The sequence below is a fragment of the Plasmodium berghei genome (genome assembly GCF_900002375.2).
Source record: "Plasmodium berghei ANKA genome assembly, chromosome: 13".
In the NCBI taxonomy this organism is placed as follows: Eukaryota; Apicomplexa; class Aconoidasida; order Haemosporida; family Plasmodiidae; genus Plasmodium; species Plasmodium berghei.
In genome coordinates, this window is record NC_036171.2 from 856,793 (window position 1) to 876,356 (window position 19,564).

The 19,564-nt window shown below is 22.6% G+C and overlaps 4 protein-coding genes across 4 annotated transcripts; 2 read left to right on the forward strand and 2 right to left on the reverse strand.

Annotated features, from left to right (window-relative positions):
* Window positions 1–1,087: 1,087 nt before the first annotated feature.
* Window positions 1,088–3,553, forward strand: PBANKA_1320800 (conserved Plasmodium protein, unknown function; the record flags this gene model as incomplete). Its single annotated transcript, XM_034566799.1, has 1 exon — window positions 1,088–3,553. One exon carries the CDS (start codon window positions 1,088–1,090, stop codon window positions 3,551–3,553), a length of 2,466 nt encoding a protein of 821 aa, XP_034423360.1.
* Window positions 3,554–4,210: 657 nt separating this feature from the next.
* Window positions 4,211–4,731, reverse strand: PBANKA_1320900 (thioredoxin 1, putative; the record flags this gene model as incomplete). Its single annotated transcript, XM_034566800.1, has 2 exons — window positions 4,211–4,497; window positions 4,704–4,731. The coding sequence occupies 2 exons, from the start codon at window positions 4,729–4,731 to the stop codon at window positions 4,211–4,213; spliced, it is 315 nt and encodes a 104-aa protein (XP_034423361.1).
* A 1,582-nt stretch (window positions 4,732–6,313) lies between these two features.
* On the reverse strand, window positions 6,314–8,089 carry PBANKA_1321000 (MA3 domain-containing protein, putative; the record flags this gene model as incomplete). Its single annotated transcript, XM_034566801.1, has 1 exon — window positions 6,314–8,089. One exon carries the CDS (start codon window positions 8,087–8,089, stop codon window positions 6,314–6,316), a length of 1,776 nt encoding a protein of 591 aa, XP_034423362.1.
* Window positions 8,090–10,167: 2,078 nt separating this feature from the next.
* PBANKA_1321100 (conserved Plasmodium protein, unknown function) lies at window positions 10,168–19,104 on the forward strand (the record flags this gene model as incomplete). Its single annotated transcript, XM_034566802.1, has 1 exon — window positions 10,168–19,104. The coding sequence occupies one exon, from the start codon at window positions 10,168–10,170 to the stop codon at window positions 19,102–19,104; it is 8,937 nt and encodes a 2,978-aa protein (XP_034423363.1).
* Window positions 19,105–19,564: the final 460 nt, after the last annotated feature.

The following is a 19,564-nucleotide window of genomic DNA, read 5'->3' on the forward strand; positions in this document are numbered from 1 at the left end:
TATAATATATGCATATATACAAATTTAAATTGAAATTTAGAAAATTCTTAGAATAGGGGGAAATAATAATGTATATTATATATTCGGTACCTCTAATAACATATATGCAATATTTGATATACACAATAAATGAAAATACTCAAGGAAAATCAGGATTAATATATCATACATGAACGGATTACACACATATTTAGCTATTTTAAATTAAATGAAAATTTCCTCTTAATATTTTTTTTAATACGTAGCGGAATTAACTAATATTTTTTTTAAACTATGTGAGCCACAATAGACATATATTATTTTTTTACGCATGCCAAGTTTCATTCAACTTTTCAGCATTTTTCTGATTTATTTATAATTATTCGTTATATGTTATATTTTTATTTCTTATTTTTTTGTCATTTTCTTTTATTATTCTAAAATATAAACTCCTGTTTGTTATTTATGTATAATATTCTTCATGCATTTTGCAAAGACATAAGATATTTATCTTAAGCACAAAAAAATTTTCTTAAAATTATTTTTTAATGCTTGTTTGCTTGTCTGTCCATATAAAGACGCTAATTAAGAAAACTATGCATAACTACTATGCATTTTATAGATTTGTATCATTCGAAAGAGATAATATTGTCAATAATAATTATTATTCATTTTTTTTAATTCAAACAAAGAGATATTTAAATAATAAAGGAAATTCAATAATGCACACATATATATGCATATAGCTAAAAAAATGCTCATTATTTAATTAAATTATATATTTTGAAGTTTAACTTTTATGTTGTATTAGCTATACTCCTTTTAAGAAAAACCATGAAATTATTTTATTAATTAAAAAGGTTTTTACATTTGTTTTTTGGGTTTTTAGCACATTTATACAGCATATATGTATATATGTCTTTAATAATATTTTTCTTATAGAATTCGTAAGTATTTATAAAGAAAAAAGGAGTTATCTTTTTGTTTTTTTATGTTCATAGCTTAACATTTAAGTGTTTAATAAAGTTATGCTATCAAGTTTATAGTCACACCAATATACCTCGAATAAATATTAAACAAATATATCTTTACCAAAAAAATTGTAAAAATGATAAACGTATATAATGGTAATAAAAACATGAATGATAATGAAATAAATACAAAAAATGCATGTATGAGTTCTTATTCCTATCAAAACATGATTAATAATAAAAACAATTTAAAGCCCAGAAAAAACAAGGATGTTGACATATCACAAAAAGAAGATATAGAAAAGAAAAAGTATGAAAGCCAATTTTTCAATAATAACAATGGGAATAGGAATAATTATTACCACAGGAATTATCAAACTGTGGATGAAATAAATTACAACAAAAATAATATGCACCAAACATCATATGACGAAATAATTTCAAAGGGTGTATATGAATATCAAAAGCATTTTGTGCAAAAAAATAATAAGAATCATAACAATTTTCAAACAAATATATATAATATAAACGAAAAAGACAATATTTCTAGTAGTATCAACAAAAGTCTTTACTACAGTAAATTAAAATGGGGATCGGTAGATGAAGAATCAAGATCATGTGAGACAATAAAAAATGGCATAGACAATGATAATGGTAGTAATGATATTAAAAACTGTTTTAATCCGCTAATTAAACGAAACAACGATGCAATAAGATCATTTACAATGTCCGAAGAACAACATAATAAAGAAAACGGTAAACAAAACTCTGTACAAATAGATTATGAAAAAGGTACGATTTACGATTCACAACAAAGTTTATTAGATAATGATCAAATGCAATTTCATGGGCTTTCTCAAAATACTATAAATATTAATTCAGATCAAAATATTTCAGAAATATTCAAAAATTATATGTCTGCAGCTGGGGAACATCGAATCCCTATTGAAAATAATAACCACAGTGGAGAGTATAAAAGGGGACAAGTTTTATACACGAATGTTAGGAATAACAAGGATAGCGTATATACGGACGATCATAATATGACAAGTGAATACAAAAATAATAATTCGATGTTCAATGTAAATGCGAAGAATTCTGATTATTACCCTTATCAATACAGTTCATGCGAAAATGGTGTATTAAGTAGTACTTCAGAAATTATGCATAAATCATTTTCCCAAAATGAATGGGACAATTTTAATAGGCACGAGGAGCATAATTCAGATATTAATAATCAAAAATTTTCAATGAAATATGGAAATAAATTAAGTAACTTGTATTCATATGGGCAAAATAGTATGCATAAAAATGAAGAACTAAATTACTTGTCTGAACAGGAACAAACGGAGGAAAATGTCGATGTGGGGGAAATGACAAAAACGGGAATCCAATCTACTGAGGGGAATATTGATAATATTCAAAATGCTAGAAGTATATATAATTTGTCAAATATTAATCTTAACAATTTAAAAATAAATAGTATGCATGACATTTTTTCACATTTAAATGATCACAATATACATATTCCTAATGATAGCATGAGAAAAATAATAGAAGATAAAAAGGGCGTAACTAACCATGGATTGATTACAGTTAAAGTTTTAGATCAAAATTTTAGTGAGAATTGCTCAGAGGATGAAAAAATGAGATTTATACGAAATTTAAATTCCACAGATCGTCACGTCTTAAATAAGGATACTTATTATTCCCCGGATACTACTACTGCTAAAAATAATGACAATAATCAAAATTATTATGATAACAATTACAAATGTGTTAAAATGCTAAGGGGAAATGATAATTCTTTAAGCCGATGTAATATTATGCAGAATACAAATTATAATTTTTTAAAAACAGATTCTGCATTTGCATTGAATTTAGAACAAAATTCAAAAATAGAAAATGCAACACATTCAAAAGATATACTTTCAAATTCCCATGCTAATAGAGCAAGCACAGACGCAAATGATATTATTAAAAAATATAAAAGTGGAAAAGAACGCCTAAGTAAATACTTACAAGATCAATACAATCTGAATGAAATAAAAGATTGTCTTCCTGAACCTATATTGTATACCGATCAAAATTTTGATGTACCTAATATTATTCAAGGATTGACAAGAGAAAATAAAAATGGAGTTATAACAAATTGTAACCATGATACTATAATTGAGTATAATAACAAATGGAGAGTAGTTAATGGAAAAAGATTTTCAATAAGTCCTAATGAGCACATTAAATCCGTTGAAAATTCCGCAAAAAATTTCGAACAATATTTAGATAAAAAAAATAAAGATACAATAAAAATGCTCAGAAACTGTAAATTTAATTCAATGACAGGAAAATTAACAATAAACCCAATTAAGGAAGATGATAATATAAAAGACGTAAAAAATAAAGTTTTTGATTATCATGACATTAAGAATTCTTACCCGGTGCATTACAATACAAATGCAAAAAATGAGAAGGGAAAAAATGAACACAAATTAATTAAAAAGCAAAACATACCATTATGTGGAGATTATCATTTAAAACACAAAATTAAAGAATTCATATCTCAAAAAATAAAGGATTGCATAAACTTCAGTATCCTTAATTAATTGATATAAGTATGTTTACATCGTTTGTATCATTTTTTGTAAACAAAATGCATAACTATTGTGTGAATAATTTAAATTAAATTTTGTTGTGTGTATTTATTTTTTCCCCTTTATGTTCTATATTTAAGGGCAACGATATAGTTGCTTTTTAACACAATTATCAATAGAAAGTTAATATACATATGCATGTATGCATATATACTAAATTATTATAAATGTCTATACATTGCATTTTTCTCATATTATGTGAAATAAATAAAACCAAATATAAATTATGATAAATGAAAAATTCCAATGTTCATTTGAAAGTTTAGGAATATCTTGATTATGTTTATTGACATATGTATATGTGACACACTATTAAATAGAGAAAAGCCGTTGTAAGTTTTTATTATTAGCGTATTTTACATATTATACGGTTTATATATATATATATATATATATATGTAAATGTTTGCACTCATTCATTTTCGTTGATTTACCATTTATGAATTAGCAATGGAACATGGACATGCATGCATACACAAAAAAGAGAAAAAATATGTATTTGTCACTTTTCTAAATCATACCAAAATTCTAAGTATGAATTATATGCATTACATAGGTATATTTATATCTGTATTATGTGCTTTCATTATTTTTTGTTTCCTTTTAATCTTATGATGCATATTTCTCAATGAGATTTTTCAAAGCTCCCTCATTGGCTCCCATCAATGTCTCTACAGCAACACCGTTTTTGTAAACTTTAAAAGTTGGCATCGAAGTAATATTTTCTTTTTCTGTAACTTCAGAGGCTTCATCCACATTTACTTTTATAAAAACGATTTTTGTGTATTTTTTTGATGATTCTTCATAAAAGGGAGCTATTCTTTTGCAAGGTCCACACCATTCGGCAAAGAAATCGGCGATAACTATTTCGTTTTGAGAAATGGAAGATTCGAAATCTGATGGAATCAAAAATTAATTAATATATATTTGTGTATGTAGTTTACATTGTTGAGAAAATATAGTTACACATAATCCACAAATAAATATATGCATTTCTTAATAACGCATAGCATGCTCACAATTGTATGAACTATATTCATTTATGTATATATATAATAAAAGCATAATTATAAAAAAAAAACAAAATTAAAAATAAACTAACCTGCTAAGCTATTAACGATTTTAACCATTTTTGCTTTTTATAAAGAATAATATACGTTTTAAATATAAGCGGATTGTATATAAAGTAGCTGGTGATAATATTTTATAAATGTGAAATAAGAATTATAATAAGTATATATTGTAAATATGTGCTAATATTTTTAAGTCTCTATTTATAATATTAGGATATTCATTTTATATGAAAAAATTTTATGTATATGTGTTTAGTATTTTTAATATAAAAAAAAATATTGAATTTTTTTTATGGGCATTTTAATATACATGGTATCGAGTAAATTTATTCGAAAAAAACAGAGAGAAAAGGGTACTTCCTATGTATACATAATTATATTACGTAATTACATGGCTTATTTATTTTTTACTCATATATTTCTTTCGCGTGTTTTTCTTTCAATTTGATTATTTAGATTTTAATAAATCATTTTGTTTATTTCATATATTTCTTATGTGTGGCATTCAAAAGGTGTATTAACTGGATTAAAAATTAAAAAATCCGGTGACGAAAAAATATATTATAAAGAAATGAAAATTTAAAGAAAGAATATAAGTGTTTCTCAGCTATATATAAAATGCAATAAAAAGATATAAATCGTCAAAATAAAAAAAAGGAATGCATTTATTTCCTTAAATATCCAATTGTTAACCATATGAACTTTCCATGAATGAATAAAAAAATATATCTCTCATTTTTTTAGAACATTATAGTACATTTAATTTTATAAAAAATTCCAAAAGAAATAAAATATACCTAACAATAAGAGTTAAAAAATTTTTTGGGGGTTATTTTTGGAGGCGAATGCATGAGATAAATGTCTGATAAATATAATGTTATATTTTATTAGTATTTAGAGGGAAAAAATAAATGTCGATATACATTTAATTATATACAAAATAAAAATATATTTTTTTTTCGTGTAAACTATAAGTATATATATTTCAACGGTGTGTAACGTGCGCATATAACACATAATATAGGGTATTACGTACGTGAAACTGATTAAATAAGTACGTAATATAATATATACAAATTCTACATTTAAATGGAAAAATGCGCTTTTCGTCTTTTTCCTATTTAATACATGTAATTTTGTAAATAAAGTAATAAAATAAATATATTCAAAGGTACTATAATTATATAGAGAAGGGTCGATCTACATATTTCCATATGCAAAAAAAAACATATTCAAATATTAATTCATTGTAATAATCGTCTAAATATATAAGATATAAAACTATACATATACCAATGAGATTACAAATATATAGTTGACTATTCCACATATGTATGCAAACATGCACATTATAAATGTTATTTGTATAATATACAAATTATTCGGTTGATATGTATACGTAAATACTCCATAAATTAAAAGAGTGCATATGTAAATCATATATTTGCTCATGCAATATAAAACCTATAAATAATATGCACAAATTTTATTTAGCTTTGGAGTAAAACAATAATGTATGCATAAATAAGGCGAAAATTGGAGGTATATTGTATAGGGGGAAATCATAATTTTTTTTACATCCATGTAGATTATATCATATAGTAACGCATATGCGAAGGTAAGAAACAAAAGATACAAATTATATATTGAAGGTTTGGATTTCTTTGAGAGCATTCTCAAAAACTTCGTTTGATATATAATATTTTTCGAGTAAATGCGTTATAATTTTTTTCAATTCTTCTGGGTATTTAGGTATATCCAAAATAATGTCTCTTAATGAATTTATAACCTCTTGTATGCCTTCTTCAATATTTTTTTTTGATATAAAATTTTTATTTACCAGAAATTGAACTAATTTCAAGGACAAATTAATATCATTATTAATATCAACATTCAGTACAAATATTTTTTTAACAACGTAATTACATAAATCATGATAAGATGGCAAAAATTCATCAAGATATAAATAGAATTCTTCTTCATCTATATATAAATAGAAATATTCTAATAAAGTATTATTAATTTTTCTTTTTAATTTCATTTTTTCATATGTATCATCTTCATCCCATATATAATTTATATTATTTAAGTTTTTTTTCTTTTTATCAATAATCCTTTGTTGTGTTTTATTGCATATCATCATACCAGTCACGCCTCCAATATGTAATTTGTATATATCACTTAGAAAAGCGGGATATAATACATCATCATGAATACATCTTAATAAAAATTTACATATCATTTCTTTTGAATTAGGGAAATCTATTTCATAATCATCTATATATCCAATAATTCGAATAAATGCTATAATAATATCATTTTTAAAATAATAAGTTTCACTTAAATTATCCAATAAATACGATATAAATTTTCGACATATATTATTTTTACTAAATGATTCTATTATACTTATTCTAATAAATTCGTAATGAAATAAACTATTTGTATTGTTTAAAAATTCAATAACTTCATCTATATTTCCATCATTAAAAAAATCGCATAAGAAATCTCTTGATTTCTTTTTAAAATTTTTTTTTTCTTTTTCCATTTCTTTTATATTTAATTCTAAGACCCAATATAGTGTATCTTTCCATATTTCATCTTTTGTTTTTTTCTTTTCTTCTACATCTTCATTATTTTGTTCATACATATCGTCATTTTCCCTATCTTCTGGTTTATCGTCTAAATTATTACAACTATCTTGTTTTTTTTCTTTTATATTTCCATCATCAGGAAAGGTTGAAATCTCGCCATTAATTTTACCATTTTCGATACCCAACGAACTTTCATCGATATCTTGGATGTTTAAGCTATCAAAAAACATTGTAGGCAATTTAAATATGTAATTTTTATCAATTACATTATCTAAAGTACTAAATCTAAGATATTTTAAAAAGATTTCATAACATAATGGGCAATCTAATTTTATATCATCTAAACTTAATAATATTTTTTCAAAGGCTCTATGTACTTGCTCTTGATTTATTAATTTAGTAATACTTAATAAATTTAATAAGCATGATACATTTATTTGGCACTCATCATCTCGATCAAACGATTTTTTAATTAATTGTAAAACTAAATAATCATTATACTTATTTTCATTTAATTCTTTTAAATTTTCAATAAACTCTTTAAAATTATAACTTGTAAAAAAATTGCTAATTAATAAATCGCATTTTTTTTCAAACTCTTCAAAAGTTAATATACTAAGATCTTCAAACATCTTACTTTTCATCTTATTTACTTTTTGAGAATATTCAATTTCCTCTGCATTTACAACAGTAAAAAAACAATTTTCATCTTCTAATTCACTATCATATATTGGATCGTTCATGTCTACATATTTCTTCGTCAAAAAGTTTTGATCCTTTAGCAAGTTAAGTTTCTTACTTTTTCTTTTATTTGAATCCATTTTATTTATATAATCGGATGTACGTGTTTGACTGATGTAAATTGGTATGTATAGGATTAAGTAGTATGCTCATATAGAAATATGAAATGAGTAGAAAATTAAAAAAAATGATTGTTTACTGTATGAAAAATAAAAACGACATATACATGTAGGCGCAGATACGTATTTAATGGAAAAAATTAAATAAAAAATATGTTTAATATATCTATATATCGAACGTAAGGCTTGTATATGTTGTAACGGAATATAATACTTTCTTTATACGCAAACAATATTTTTTTCGTTTTTTTTGTCAATTTAGTTAATTAATTTGAGATTATTTTATTTTTACTGATGAAATTGCATGCTTAAATTTGTTTTAATTCTGCAAATTTTTTATCAAATGAAAATAATGCCACGTTTATACAACAGTGTAACTGCGTTAATTAGTATTGCAAGTATTTGTATGCATATATGTTTTTTGTATTTAATTATTTTTTAATTAAATTTTATATCCATTTATGTATATACAAATGTAAAAAATATATAAAACGAATGTAAATGTGTTTTTGCGTGCTTAAATTATTTATATATGTAATTATGTTTTTTTAAAAATCTATACTTATTAATATCCTTATTATATTTTTACAAAATATATTGCTTATATAAATATATGTACATAAATATTTCTATATTTTAATTTTCCCGCCGTTTTAAATTTCATAAAAAAAATAAAATCATTTATGTATGCATAATATTTTGAATGAAGATATGCTTCATTTTTTTTTTGTCGTATGGCAATTTATAATATTACAACAACGCATTTACTTTTTTGAAAATGATGAAAATTATTAGGTATAAAGAAACAAGAAAAATAAGTCATCGCATTATATAAATTTTTATTTCTTCTCTTTTTGTATTCATAAATTTATTTTTAAATGCATAATTCTAGTATTTATCTATATGAAAAACGATGTATGCATGAAAATGCAAAATTCAAAGAGGTAACACATTCGTTTTTTATACTTAAAGTATTAGAATGAATATTTTGTTTAATATTGCTTATTTTGGCTTAATAGGGATTTTAAAAAAAGTAGTTATATTTTATTATATTTTTAACAATATATACAATATTTTGTATACGACACTCTTCCTGATATTTTGTGTGAATTTTTATAATATTTTTTTCCGCTAGTATTTATTATTATTTTTTTTTCTTGTAACATTTTATGCCGTTATGTATAGCATTTTATTATTTTGTAAAATCTTATAAAATATTTGTTATTTGATCATAATATTAAAAATCACATAAATAGCTAAAGTCGATAATACAAATAAAACAAATAAAATAATATTTTTATTATAAATAAATGAGAAAATCGAAAGAAATAATTATAAATAAAAAATGATAAATACTTTTTAAAGTTAACCCCCCTCCACATATATATTTGCTTATATAGAAAATGTTTCTCAAATTCATATAAGCTTATTATGTTTTTATGCAAATTATATCGAAAATATAATAGAAACGAAATATCGAATTAAGAAGAACAGCAATAAACTTAAAAGCATCAATAAAATACGAGAAAAGGATATAGTTTAAAGCTTTTCTTTTCCGTCTTTCTTTTTTTATGTGCACATAAAATACAACAAAAATATTTTTAAAATTACATGCTAGATTTGCATATGTATTTATAATATCCTTTTTTTGTATATAGAAAATAATTTTGTTCATACATACACATGCGTGCTAGAAGAAGCATGTTTTATTATATTTCTAATGTGTTCTCGAATAAATAGAATGACAACAAAAAATATGCACACATAAAAAAAACGCTTCGCATATATTCATAATATATTTTTATCCATAGTAAAAATGCAATGTATATATTTCGAACTTGCTATTTGAATAAATCCTTAGAAAAACAATTCTACGCAATTAATGTTTAGGTTGTTATATAGAAGGGTTCTTTAGTAACTTATATTCCTCTTTATATTTAAATAATTATTTGTGTGAAAAAAAAAAAAATATTTATATTTATTTATTGAGCGAAATAAGCTAAAAGGGAGAATCGAAATGTGTGCTTTGAAGGAGAAAAATGTTATGCTTAGATAAAGAAGATGAACTAAAGATATGTAAAAAATATAGTTACCCTAAATTTGAAAATAATAAGATTTTGGATCATAAACATCCGAGTAATGAAAATGTGAATAGTAACATCGAAGGGAGTAATACGGATCCGAAGGGTAACAGCAGTAGAAACTTTGATAATATTGACGATAAAATTAGGAACACAAATATTAATGACAATATAATTTACATAAATACAAGTACGTGCAATTCTTTTATTTATGTGGCTACAAAATTTTGCTTATATGTATTTGATAATGATGATTTTCGTTTTGTTAATTTTTATGCTTTGGATTATAAAAACGCATATAAAAAATATGGGTGTCATGATAATGTGTTTCTATCACCTTTTGATAATACTGTATATATTATAACAGATAATTTTAAATATGTATATGTATATAATATAGTTAACAAAAAAAATATTGTTATGTTAGATAATGATAAAAACATTCATTCAATTAATATTAATGATAATTCTGATTTTGACACATCAAGTGAAAATGAAAATGAATATTATGAATATATTACCTATATAAAAAACATTTATAGAAAAAAAATCAAGGAAATTAATACAATTGCTAGCATAAAGCTTATTACGGTGCTTTATTTGCCAATTCCATCAAATTGTTTGATTATAACCAAACATAATATTTTATTTTTTTCTTATGAAACTGATGAAATATTTATTTCAGATAATATTCAAACCGTTCTAGATAATACCAAAAAGTTGAATCGACAAAATGAAGTAACTGATGTTAAAAAAATTATAGCTAATACAAAAATTGTCAGATTGGAATCAATATATTACCGAAGGAATAAAAAGAAACCAAGTTTGAAAACTAGTGCCATTAAAAATGTGAAAGTAACAAATGGCGATAAAAAAAAAAATGAGAAGAAACGAAATAATAGCGGTGATAATAGCAAGGATGACGAATCCTCGTTGAGGGGAATACAAAATGTGGGTCTCATAAAAATGGACAAGGGAAAATATATGTACAAAAATATAAAACCTCGCGTTTTTTTTTTCTTCAAAAATCAAAAAATGATTAATAAGTGTTTTCGAAATTTTCCATTTTATCGAAACGCTTTAAATTTTTGTAACAAAATAAGAAGAAACATCATTCTAAAAGAAAACAAAAGGGAAATTAAAAAAAGAAAAAGAAAAGGAGCGCATAGTAAAAAAAAACAACTTCCTACATATTTATACAGCAATAATAAAGAAAATAATTTAAAAAAATTTATTAAAAAAAAAAATATTTCTATACAAATAAAAAATAATAAATATAAAAAATGTATTAATATAAAAGGGGTGGAAAGGGTAGAATTTAGTATCCATAATGATTATTTATTACTAATAAGCCGTACTCATGATTTTTACATTTTTTCATTTTTCCACAAATTTTTTAATGTTCCTCAAGACAAAAATTGTTATTATTATGGGCGTTCTATTCATAAAAATGAAGTAATTGGTACAATTGAAAACAAATATAGAATTCAAAGACAAAATTTATCTAACTTAAGCAACAAAAATAAAAACATTCGGAATAACAGAATGAGCAATGTTTTAAAAAAAAAAAGAAAAGACGATCAAATTATAGGAATGTATGTAGATTCGTCTGTTTTAGATATAAGTATAAATATTTATAGAAAAATTATTTTGATAATATATAAAAATTATATTATTAAAGCGTACAGTATTAATCCTTATATATGTAAACATGTTTTTAAAAAATGTGTATTTACTATTGATAAATTTAGTGGTTACAAAAATACATGTTATTATTATAACTTTTTAGTATGGAATAGGCAAAATAATTTTTTCCTTGTTTCGTTTAATCAAAATAATTTCCACATTTTTAATACAAATGGGACATTATACCATTCAGAAAATAAGAGCTTTGATGATCTATCGAGCACAAATCCAGAGGGGAATAATAATATGCCCAATTCGAATAACACTTCTGGTGTTATTTTGGACAATTTAAATAACAATCAACTTGGCTTTAACAAATTATCAACATATGAAAACAAAAGAACCAAGCATAAACAGACGGAAAATGTTTTATTACACCGAAAAAAAAAATACATAAACATATCCTTTGTTTTTAACGACTTCAAATTATTTTGTAGTACTAGAAGTGACGAAAGTTACTACTATATTAATGTTAAAAATTTAATATATTTAAATGATATATATAGCCAAAATAAAATTTTCCATTATAACAGTAATTATTACACTAATGAGTATAAGAAAAATATATTTATCGGTTTAAACAATTTAGTTATATTTGATACTAATATAAATAATTACAATATAAATGATCACGAAAAAAACATTATAAATATTAAAGAAGTAAATACTCCATTTAAATTTATTAAAAAAGCATACCTCAATTTTAATAATACATATATATTAGTTATATTTAAAACAATTTCGATTTATAATGTTAAAACACGAAAATTTTCACAGTTCGTTGATGACAATTTGTTTAAATTTTTTTTTCATAATTATCCATGTGGTTGGCTATTTGATGATGTTTTTTTTGCCACTTGTTTACATAATAAATATGACGAAAATAATTTTAAAAATTTCAAAATAGTTCATCAAAACAACGTACGTCGTGAAAGTATATTTTTTAGTCAATCCGCTTCGAAGGACAATGATTTCAGTTTTGACCTCTTCAAAATGGATTACGAAAGCGAAGAAATAAATGAGATAGATGACAGAGGCACAAATCGTTGGATTGACAAAAACGAAGACAGTGAAAGTAAACGTAGCGAAAGCGATGAAAACGAAGATGATGAGGAAGATGAATGGAATGAAAATGGCACATCCTTGAATACTGATGGTAGTGTCGATGAATACAAAGAGAATTTTCAAAAAGGGGGAACTAACCCTCAAAATTTTTTTCTACTAAATTATTTATTTAATTATAATCATGATGATAGTGATTTGTATTATAAATTTTTTGAAGAATATTTTAATAATAATAAAGGAAATATTTATTCAAAGCCCTATTGTTCTTTTTATAATAATTTTTTTTTGGAAAAAAGTACAAACATATTTTTAGAAAAATTTAAAGAAAAACAAATTAAAAACTACAAATATAATACATTCACAGAAATGACGCAAAATAATTCAATTCAACCAAAAAACAAATTACATAAAGAAGATAACGTAGGAAGTAGGAAAAGTGATTCCAATCTGGAAAAAAACGATGATAATATTTGCTTAAATAATAAGGAATCTATAAACAACCATATAGATAAGCATGAGACACAATATAAAAATACTTATTTCGATGAATCTAATAAATTTACTAGCATAAATAATGTTGAGGAGCATACACGTTTTATAAATATTAATGAAGAAAACAGAAAAAACATCGATAAAAAATATACACAGTTAAATGATGAATATCAAGAAATTTTAAATACAAATAATTTTTATTACATTATATATTTATACAATATAAATAATAATATGAAACTTACAAATTATGTATGCTCTATTAAATTATTGTATAGACCAATATTAACTCATGTATTTTGTGGAAAAGGCATTCAACAAGAAGACAGACAAAAAAAAGAAATGAAAGCACAAAACGAGAAATTGATGAATATATCACTAAGAGAGAATTATATAATTATTTTAGATGCATTTTATAATTTAATTTGCTTTAAAATTATTGAAGAAAAAAATAATAACGATCCAAACAAATTAGAATACTCTATGAGATCAGAAATTGTTTTTGTCTTACCTTTAAATAAGGATAATAATTTTGCCGAGCCTTCTTCTTTTTATGCTTTATTTGATATATATAATTATGTATTTCATAATTATGACAATTCTATAGTATTTTTGCACATATACAAGAGCAATATTCATAATAACAGCAGTCATAATAATGATAATGATTTTTATGATTTTGAATTTGCCTATGTATATGACAAAAAAGTAGAATATCTACAAGTAATAAGAAACAATAATAATTTGGTTAACTGTTCTTTGCCCACCCCAATAAAATATATATGGCCACACCCATTTTATTACATTTATTTATTCTACTATTATATAGCTTATACTGTATACAATATAAACAGAATAAACATGAAATTAGTTCGGCATCGTTTAGCATTATCTGATTTATCTAAAGAACAAAAGTATTATCCAAATGGGAATTTATTGAAACGTATTAATAATTATGAAATTCTATTTAATAATAATAGCTACAAAAGTGATCAAACAGACGAATCAAACGAGGCGAGTATACCTAAAGAAAATAAAACTAGTTTAAAAAAAAAAAAAAATATTGAAGAAACAGATAATTATAGCAAAAATGATGACAAATTTTATAATACATTTGAAAACGTTGATGACTCATTTAAGTTTGATTTTTTTTCTTTAAAAACATTAGATAATAATATAAGAAATGAAAGATACAATTTTTTTGAAAAATTATTGAAAAGCAAGCTTAATGAGCATTCCGAAAATTATAGTAATTTGATTTGTTTGAAAAAAAAAAAAAATAATGAAAAAATGAATTGTTGGATTTCATCAATACGAGACGTTCCAACATATATGAATAATTTTAATTATATTTTTAACAAATTGTTTTTATTTTATAATAGTTGTGAGGAGATGGAGAAAAGTATATACTACACTAACCAACAAGGTCAAGTCAATTATAGTTTCTCAAATGATTCAGGTCTAAAATGTGAAGAGGATGAATATTATTCTAAACATTGCAATAAGTGGAATAAAACACACTCGATTTTAGAAAAAACCTTTTGCTCATTATTTTTTTCGCATATGTTAAGTAAGAACAAGAATAAACTAAATAAAATTGGCGAGCAAATACTAAAGTATAATTTATATTCAATTATGGACGAAGTAAATAGTAATGAAAGTAGTTGCTACTTATTTTGTGGTATTAAAAATAGCATGGATGCAATAAGTATAAGTAAATGCTCAAATAAATTTTGTTTGGTAATCAACCTTTTAAAAAATAGTCAATATTTTGAAAGTAATAAATATACAAATGCAAATTTAATAATATATAGGCATATAATGCTGAACAGAATTCCAAATGATACTACTAATAATAGTATTATACATTTTCATCATATTATTAATTGTGTAGGATTATTTGTAAATATTATATCAAATCAATTATCAAATGAATGTATAAATAACAAAGAAGAAAATGTAGAAGCCGATGAAAATAAAAAAAAACGAGATAAAGAAGTAACAACACAAAACTTCAATTCATTTATATTTGATAAAATTAGTTTTAAAATAAATACTTATATAAATATAATTTTATTCAAATTTTTTAAACTATATAGTGATGTGTATTCATACAGTTCGAAAAAATATCAAATTATTTATCAGGGAAATTTTAAAGAAAAAAAAAAAAAAAATTTATCTCTAATAGTTAAAACACTAGTAAACTATATGGAAAATAATATATGTGTAATAAATATACTTGAAATTATTTTATATGAGTGTATTAACACATTAAACGATTTTTATGTTACAGCTTATAAAATTGTTTATAATTTAATAAACAATATAAATACTGATTATCCTTATTACAACCAAATTATTACAAAAGACAAAAGAAAAACAATCTTAAATATCGTCATAATTATTTTGTATACATTGTTTTTGAGTAATTCTTATAAAAAAAAGAAAAAAGCAAAAGATTTGCTAAATATTATATTAAATACTTTGCATCAAAGGAGTTCCGTTTTTTTTTCTTCTTTCGAACAAGAGGATAGTTATAATAATTTCTATATTAATTGTGTATATAGAAAAACATTACATAGTAACGGTACAAAAAAAGAAGATAAAAATAATGAACTAAGGAATAAGCACATGGAAAATGCTGATTTTTCTGATTTTGTAAATAAACTAAAACCGAGTATGCTACTTAATTATGCAACAAAAATAAAAGATTTCAAAGGAAATATAAAGGACAAACATATACACTTCATGATTTTATATTTTATTAAAATGGTGAATAAACTTGATATCCTTTCGATAAACAATAAAAAAATTGAAGATACAATTAAAGAGGATTATGAGCATGCAAATAGTATTGAAGATAGACAAAAACACAATATGTTTGAAATAAAAAGTGATTATGCATATAAAATGAACTGTAATGTTTACTATATTGCACTTTATTTATTATGCATATTAAAAAAGAAACACGTATTCCTTTTGTATACAATATTAAAAATATTAAGAAAATATTTTAGTTCTCACATTTCTGAAGTCGTAATAAATATACTAAGAAAAATGGACCCTTATGTTAGTGCTATAATAATTTATTCACTTGGTAATTTTACTCCTCATGATTTTATGCAATTATGTATATCCAAAAATAAAAGATATAATATATGTTCTTTATATATGGTCAATGTTCAGAACTATGTAGGAATATATGATATTCGCAAATTTTATTGTATGTATTTTCTATGTACTAGTTTAAGAAGTAATATAAATTATTCAATAAATTTAATACATTATATGTCTATTTTATTTTCTGAGCTAAATAGAAATAAGGATAATAATATATTATATTGGAACTATTTTGGGCTAGATAAAACAAATTTAATAAATATTTTAAACAAACAAACTGGAAATAATTTAGATAATTATATATTTTTTTTGTTATGCTCATTTAATTTGAATACTATCAAATATGAAAAACCTATTGATATATATCAATTGCAATACTTATTCGATCAATCATATAAAATGCAAGCTTTAAAAAATGCGAAAAGAAATAATTCATCAAATAAAAATGGACAAAAGTCTGAGGATAGCGACAAAGACATCCATACACCTAATAATATGTTGGAAGATAAAAATGCTTCAAGTAAACATTCAAATTATTTTATTTATAATAAAGATCGAATATTCCAAACAAGCAAATTTAGCCAGCTAAAAATTAAACCTTTTTCTATCAATAATTTTAAAATGAATAAAATTATATATGAATTTTTTTACAATATAGATATAATACAATTTTCAAAAGATAATATAAACAATTTTAGTAACCTATACAAATTTAATAGTAGTTTATTGTCATTTCCTTCATATAATAATGATAACTTATCTAAAAGTTCAGATACAAATTACATAAAAAATTATATAAAAGAAAAAAATAAATTAAATGAGATAGACAATGTAAAAAAATCTGTTGATTATTTACAAGTGCAAAATATATATATTAGATTTGTTATTTTAATACAAAATATAATATGCTATTATATAAATAACATGTTATGGTATGAATTATATTATTTTGCTACCTATATAAAAATTGATATTGTCTCTTTTTTTTCTCATATATATTTTTTTAAGTCTATTTTTTTTAGTAATTTTTTTTGGGGAATATGCCCAATAGATGTTGCGCATAATTCTTTAAAAAATTCACAATTCTCATTCTTAAATTTGAATGAAGAAAATGTATTAACAGAAAAAAATAATAAATCCAAAATTTGTACTAGTAAAAATTGTTCAGATTCTTCTCTTAACTTGAAAAAGATTATGAATCCTTCTAATAGTGATGAAAAAAAAATATTTAGTACAAAATGTTTTGAATCCGCCGAAAATGTTTCCACATTTCAGAAAGAAGAATCTTCGAAGAAAGATAATAAATTAAATATCCAATCTAACGATCAAAATGCAAAGAAAAATAAAAAAGACTCTATCTATGTTAATACTAAAAATGAATTGAACAAAGCAAATGATGATACCTCAAATGTGGAAAATACAAATTACCATATTAATTATACAGAATATGCAAGATATACAGAATACATGAACAATCTCAAAACAGTTTTTGAAAAAATCGAATACGAAAATGAAAGCATTAATAAAACATTTTTCAATGACAATTTTAAAGCTATAAATTTTATGGATATTTATAAATCATTTAAAAATCATTTTAATATAGATTGCTTGAAAAAAAAAAAAAAAAAAAATATGCAAAAAAAACAGGAATCTGTCGATTTAAATGAACTGCATTTTAAGAAAAAAACACGAATAGAATTAGAAAATAAAAGATATAAATATAGAAATAATATACACACTTATAATATTTATAACAAATTGACAGATTACACATTTTTAGAGACATATTTCGCACCGTCGGCCTATAAGTATATCCCAATAAATAACACACTGAAGTATTTGTTTTATTTTTTTAATGTATCTAATATAAATAATAAAAGTTGTTCAAAGAAATATATAAAATATATAATGAAAAGAAGAATATATGAATATATTACTAATAATATAATAGATATAAGTAAAAAAAAAAAAAATGAACGCTTCAGCCCAAATAAATATAAAAATAAATATTCACTTACCCAAAAATGTTCCATATATAAAAATGATATTATTTGGTTTTTGTTAAGATTATTTATTTTATTAAAATTACCTATTCATGCTTTGGCATTAACAATATATTGCAAAAATTATGTCATACTAAATATTTTATTAAATATATTTCCCTATTTATATCATATAATTAATTATATTTTAAATATGAACGGATCTCATTTTTTATATAAGAAGAGACAAAATAATAATAATAATTGTGAAAATATCAAAAGTTCGGAATATGAAACACCATATTTTTCTACTCTCGTTGACGAACAGCTTAATAAAAAACTCTGTGATTATTGCTACAATTCAATATTACATTATAAATGTAAAACTATAACACCATTTAGTAACGATCTATGTGATGAAATTCACAAAAAAAAAAAATCGACCAGCGAAAGAAATCAAACTTTATATGACCATTATATGTCTTGCGAATGTTTAACCATATTAATTTTTTTACGTAAAAAATTAATCTCATTAAGAAAGACCATATAATTTTTTGACATTACATATATACACTTTTGGCTTACATGTGAATGTCTTTTTAACTTATTTCATTTTACATAATTCATTTTGAACACTTTTAATTATAAAATAATCTCTATTTTTAATAAACCATAAGGATGGCAATAAAATGCATAATGAAATTTAATTTTTATTGTAATATTTGAATTTTTAGTTTCGAAAAATAAAATAAACAAATAAAAAAATAAATATATAAATAACAGCATGAAAATAATATACATAATATTATCCCTTTTAACTTGTCTACTAAAAACTAAAATTATATCACTTAGTATAATATTAAAAAGTAACATTATACACTTGAAAAAAGTTTTAATTTTTCCCAATCATTTTAAAAATTAGATGATGAGTAAATAAAAGAGAATGAGATATGTGCTTAAACCGTTTAGAAAGTATAGGCTCAGAATTAAAAGCATATTTAATACATATC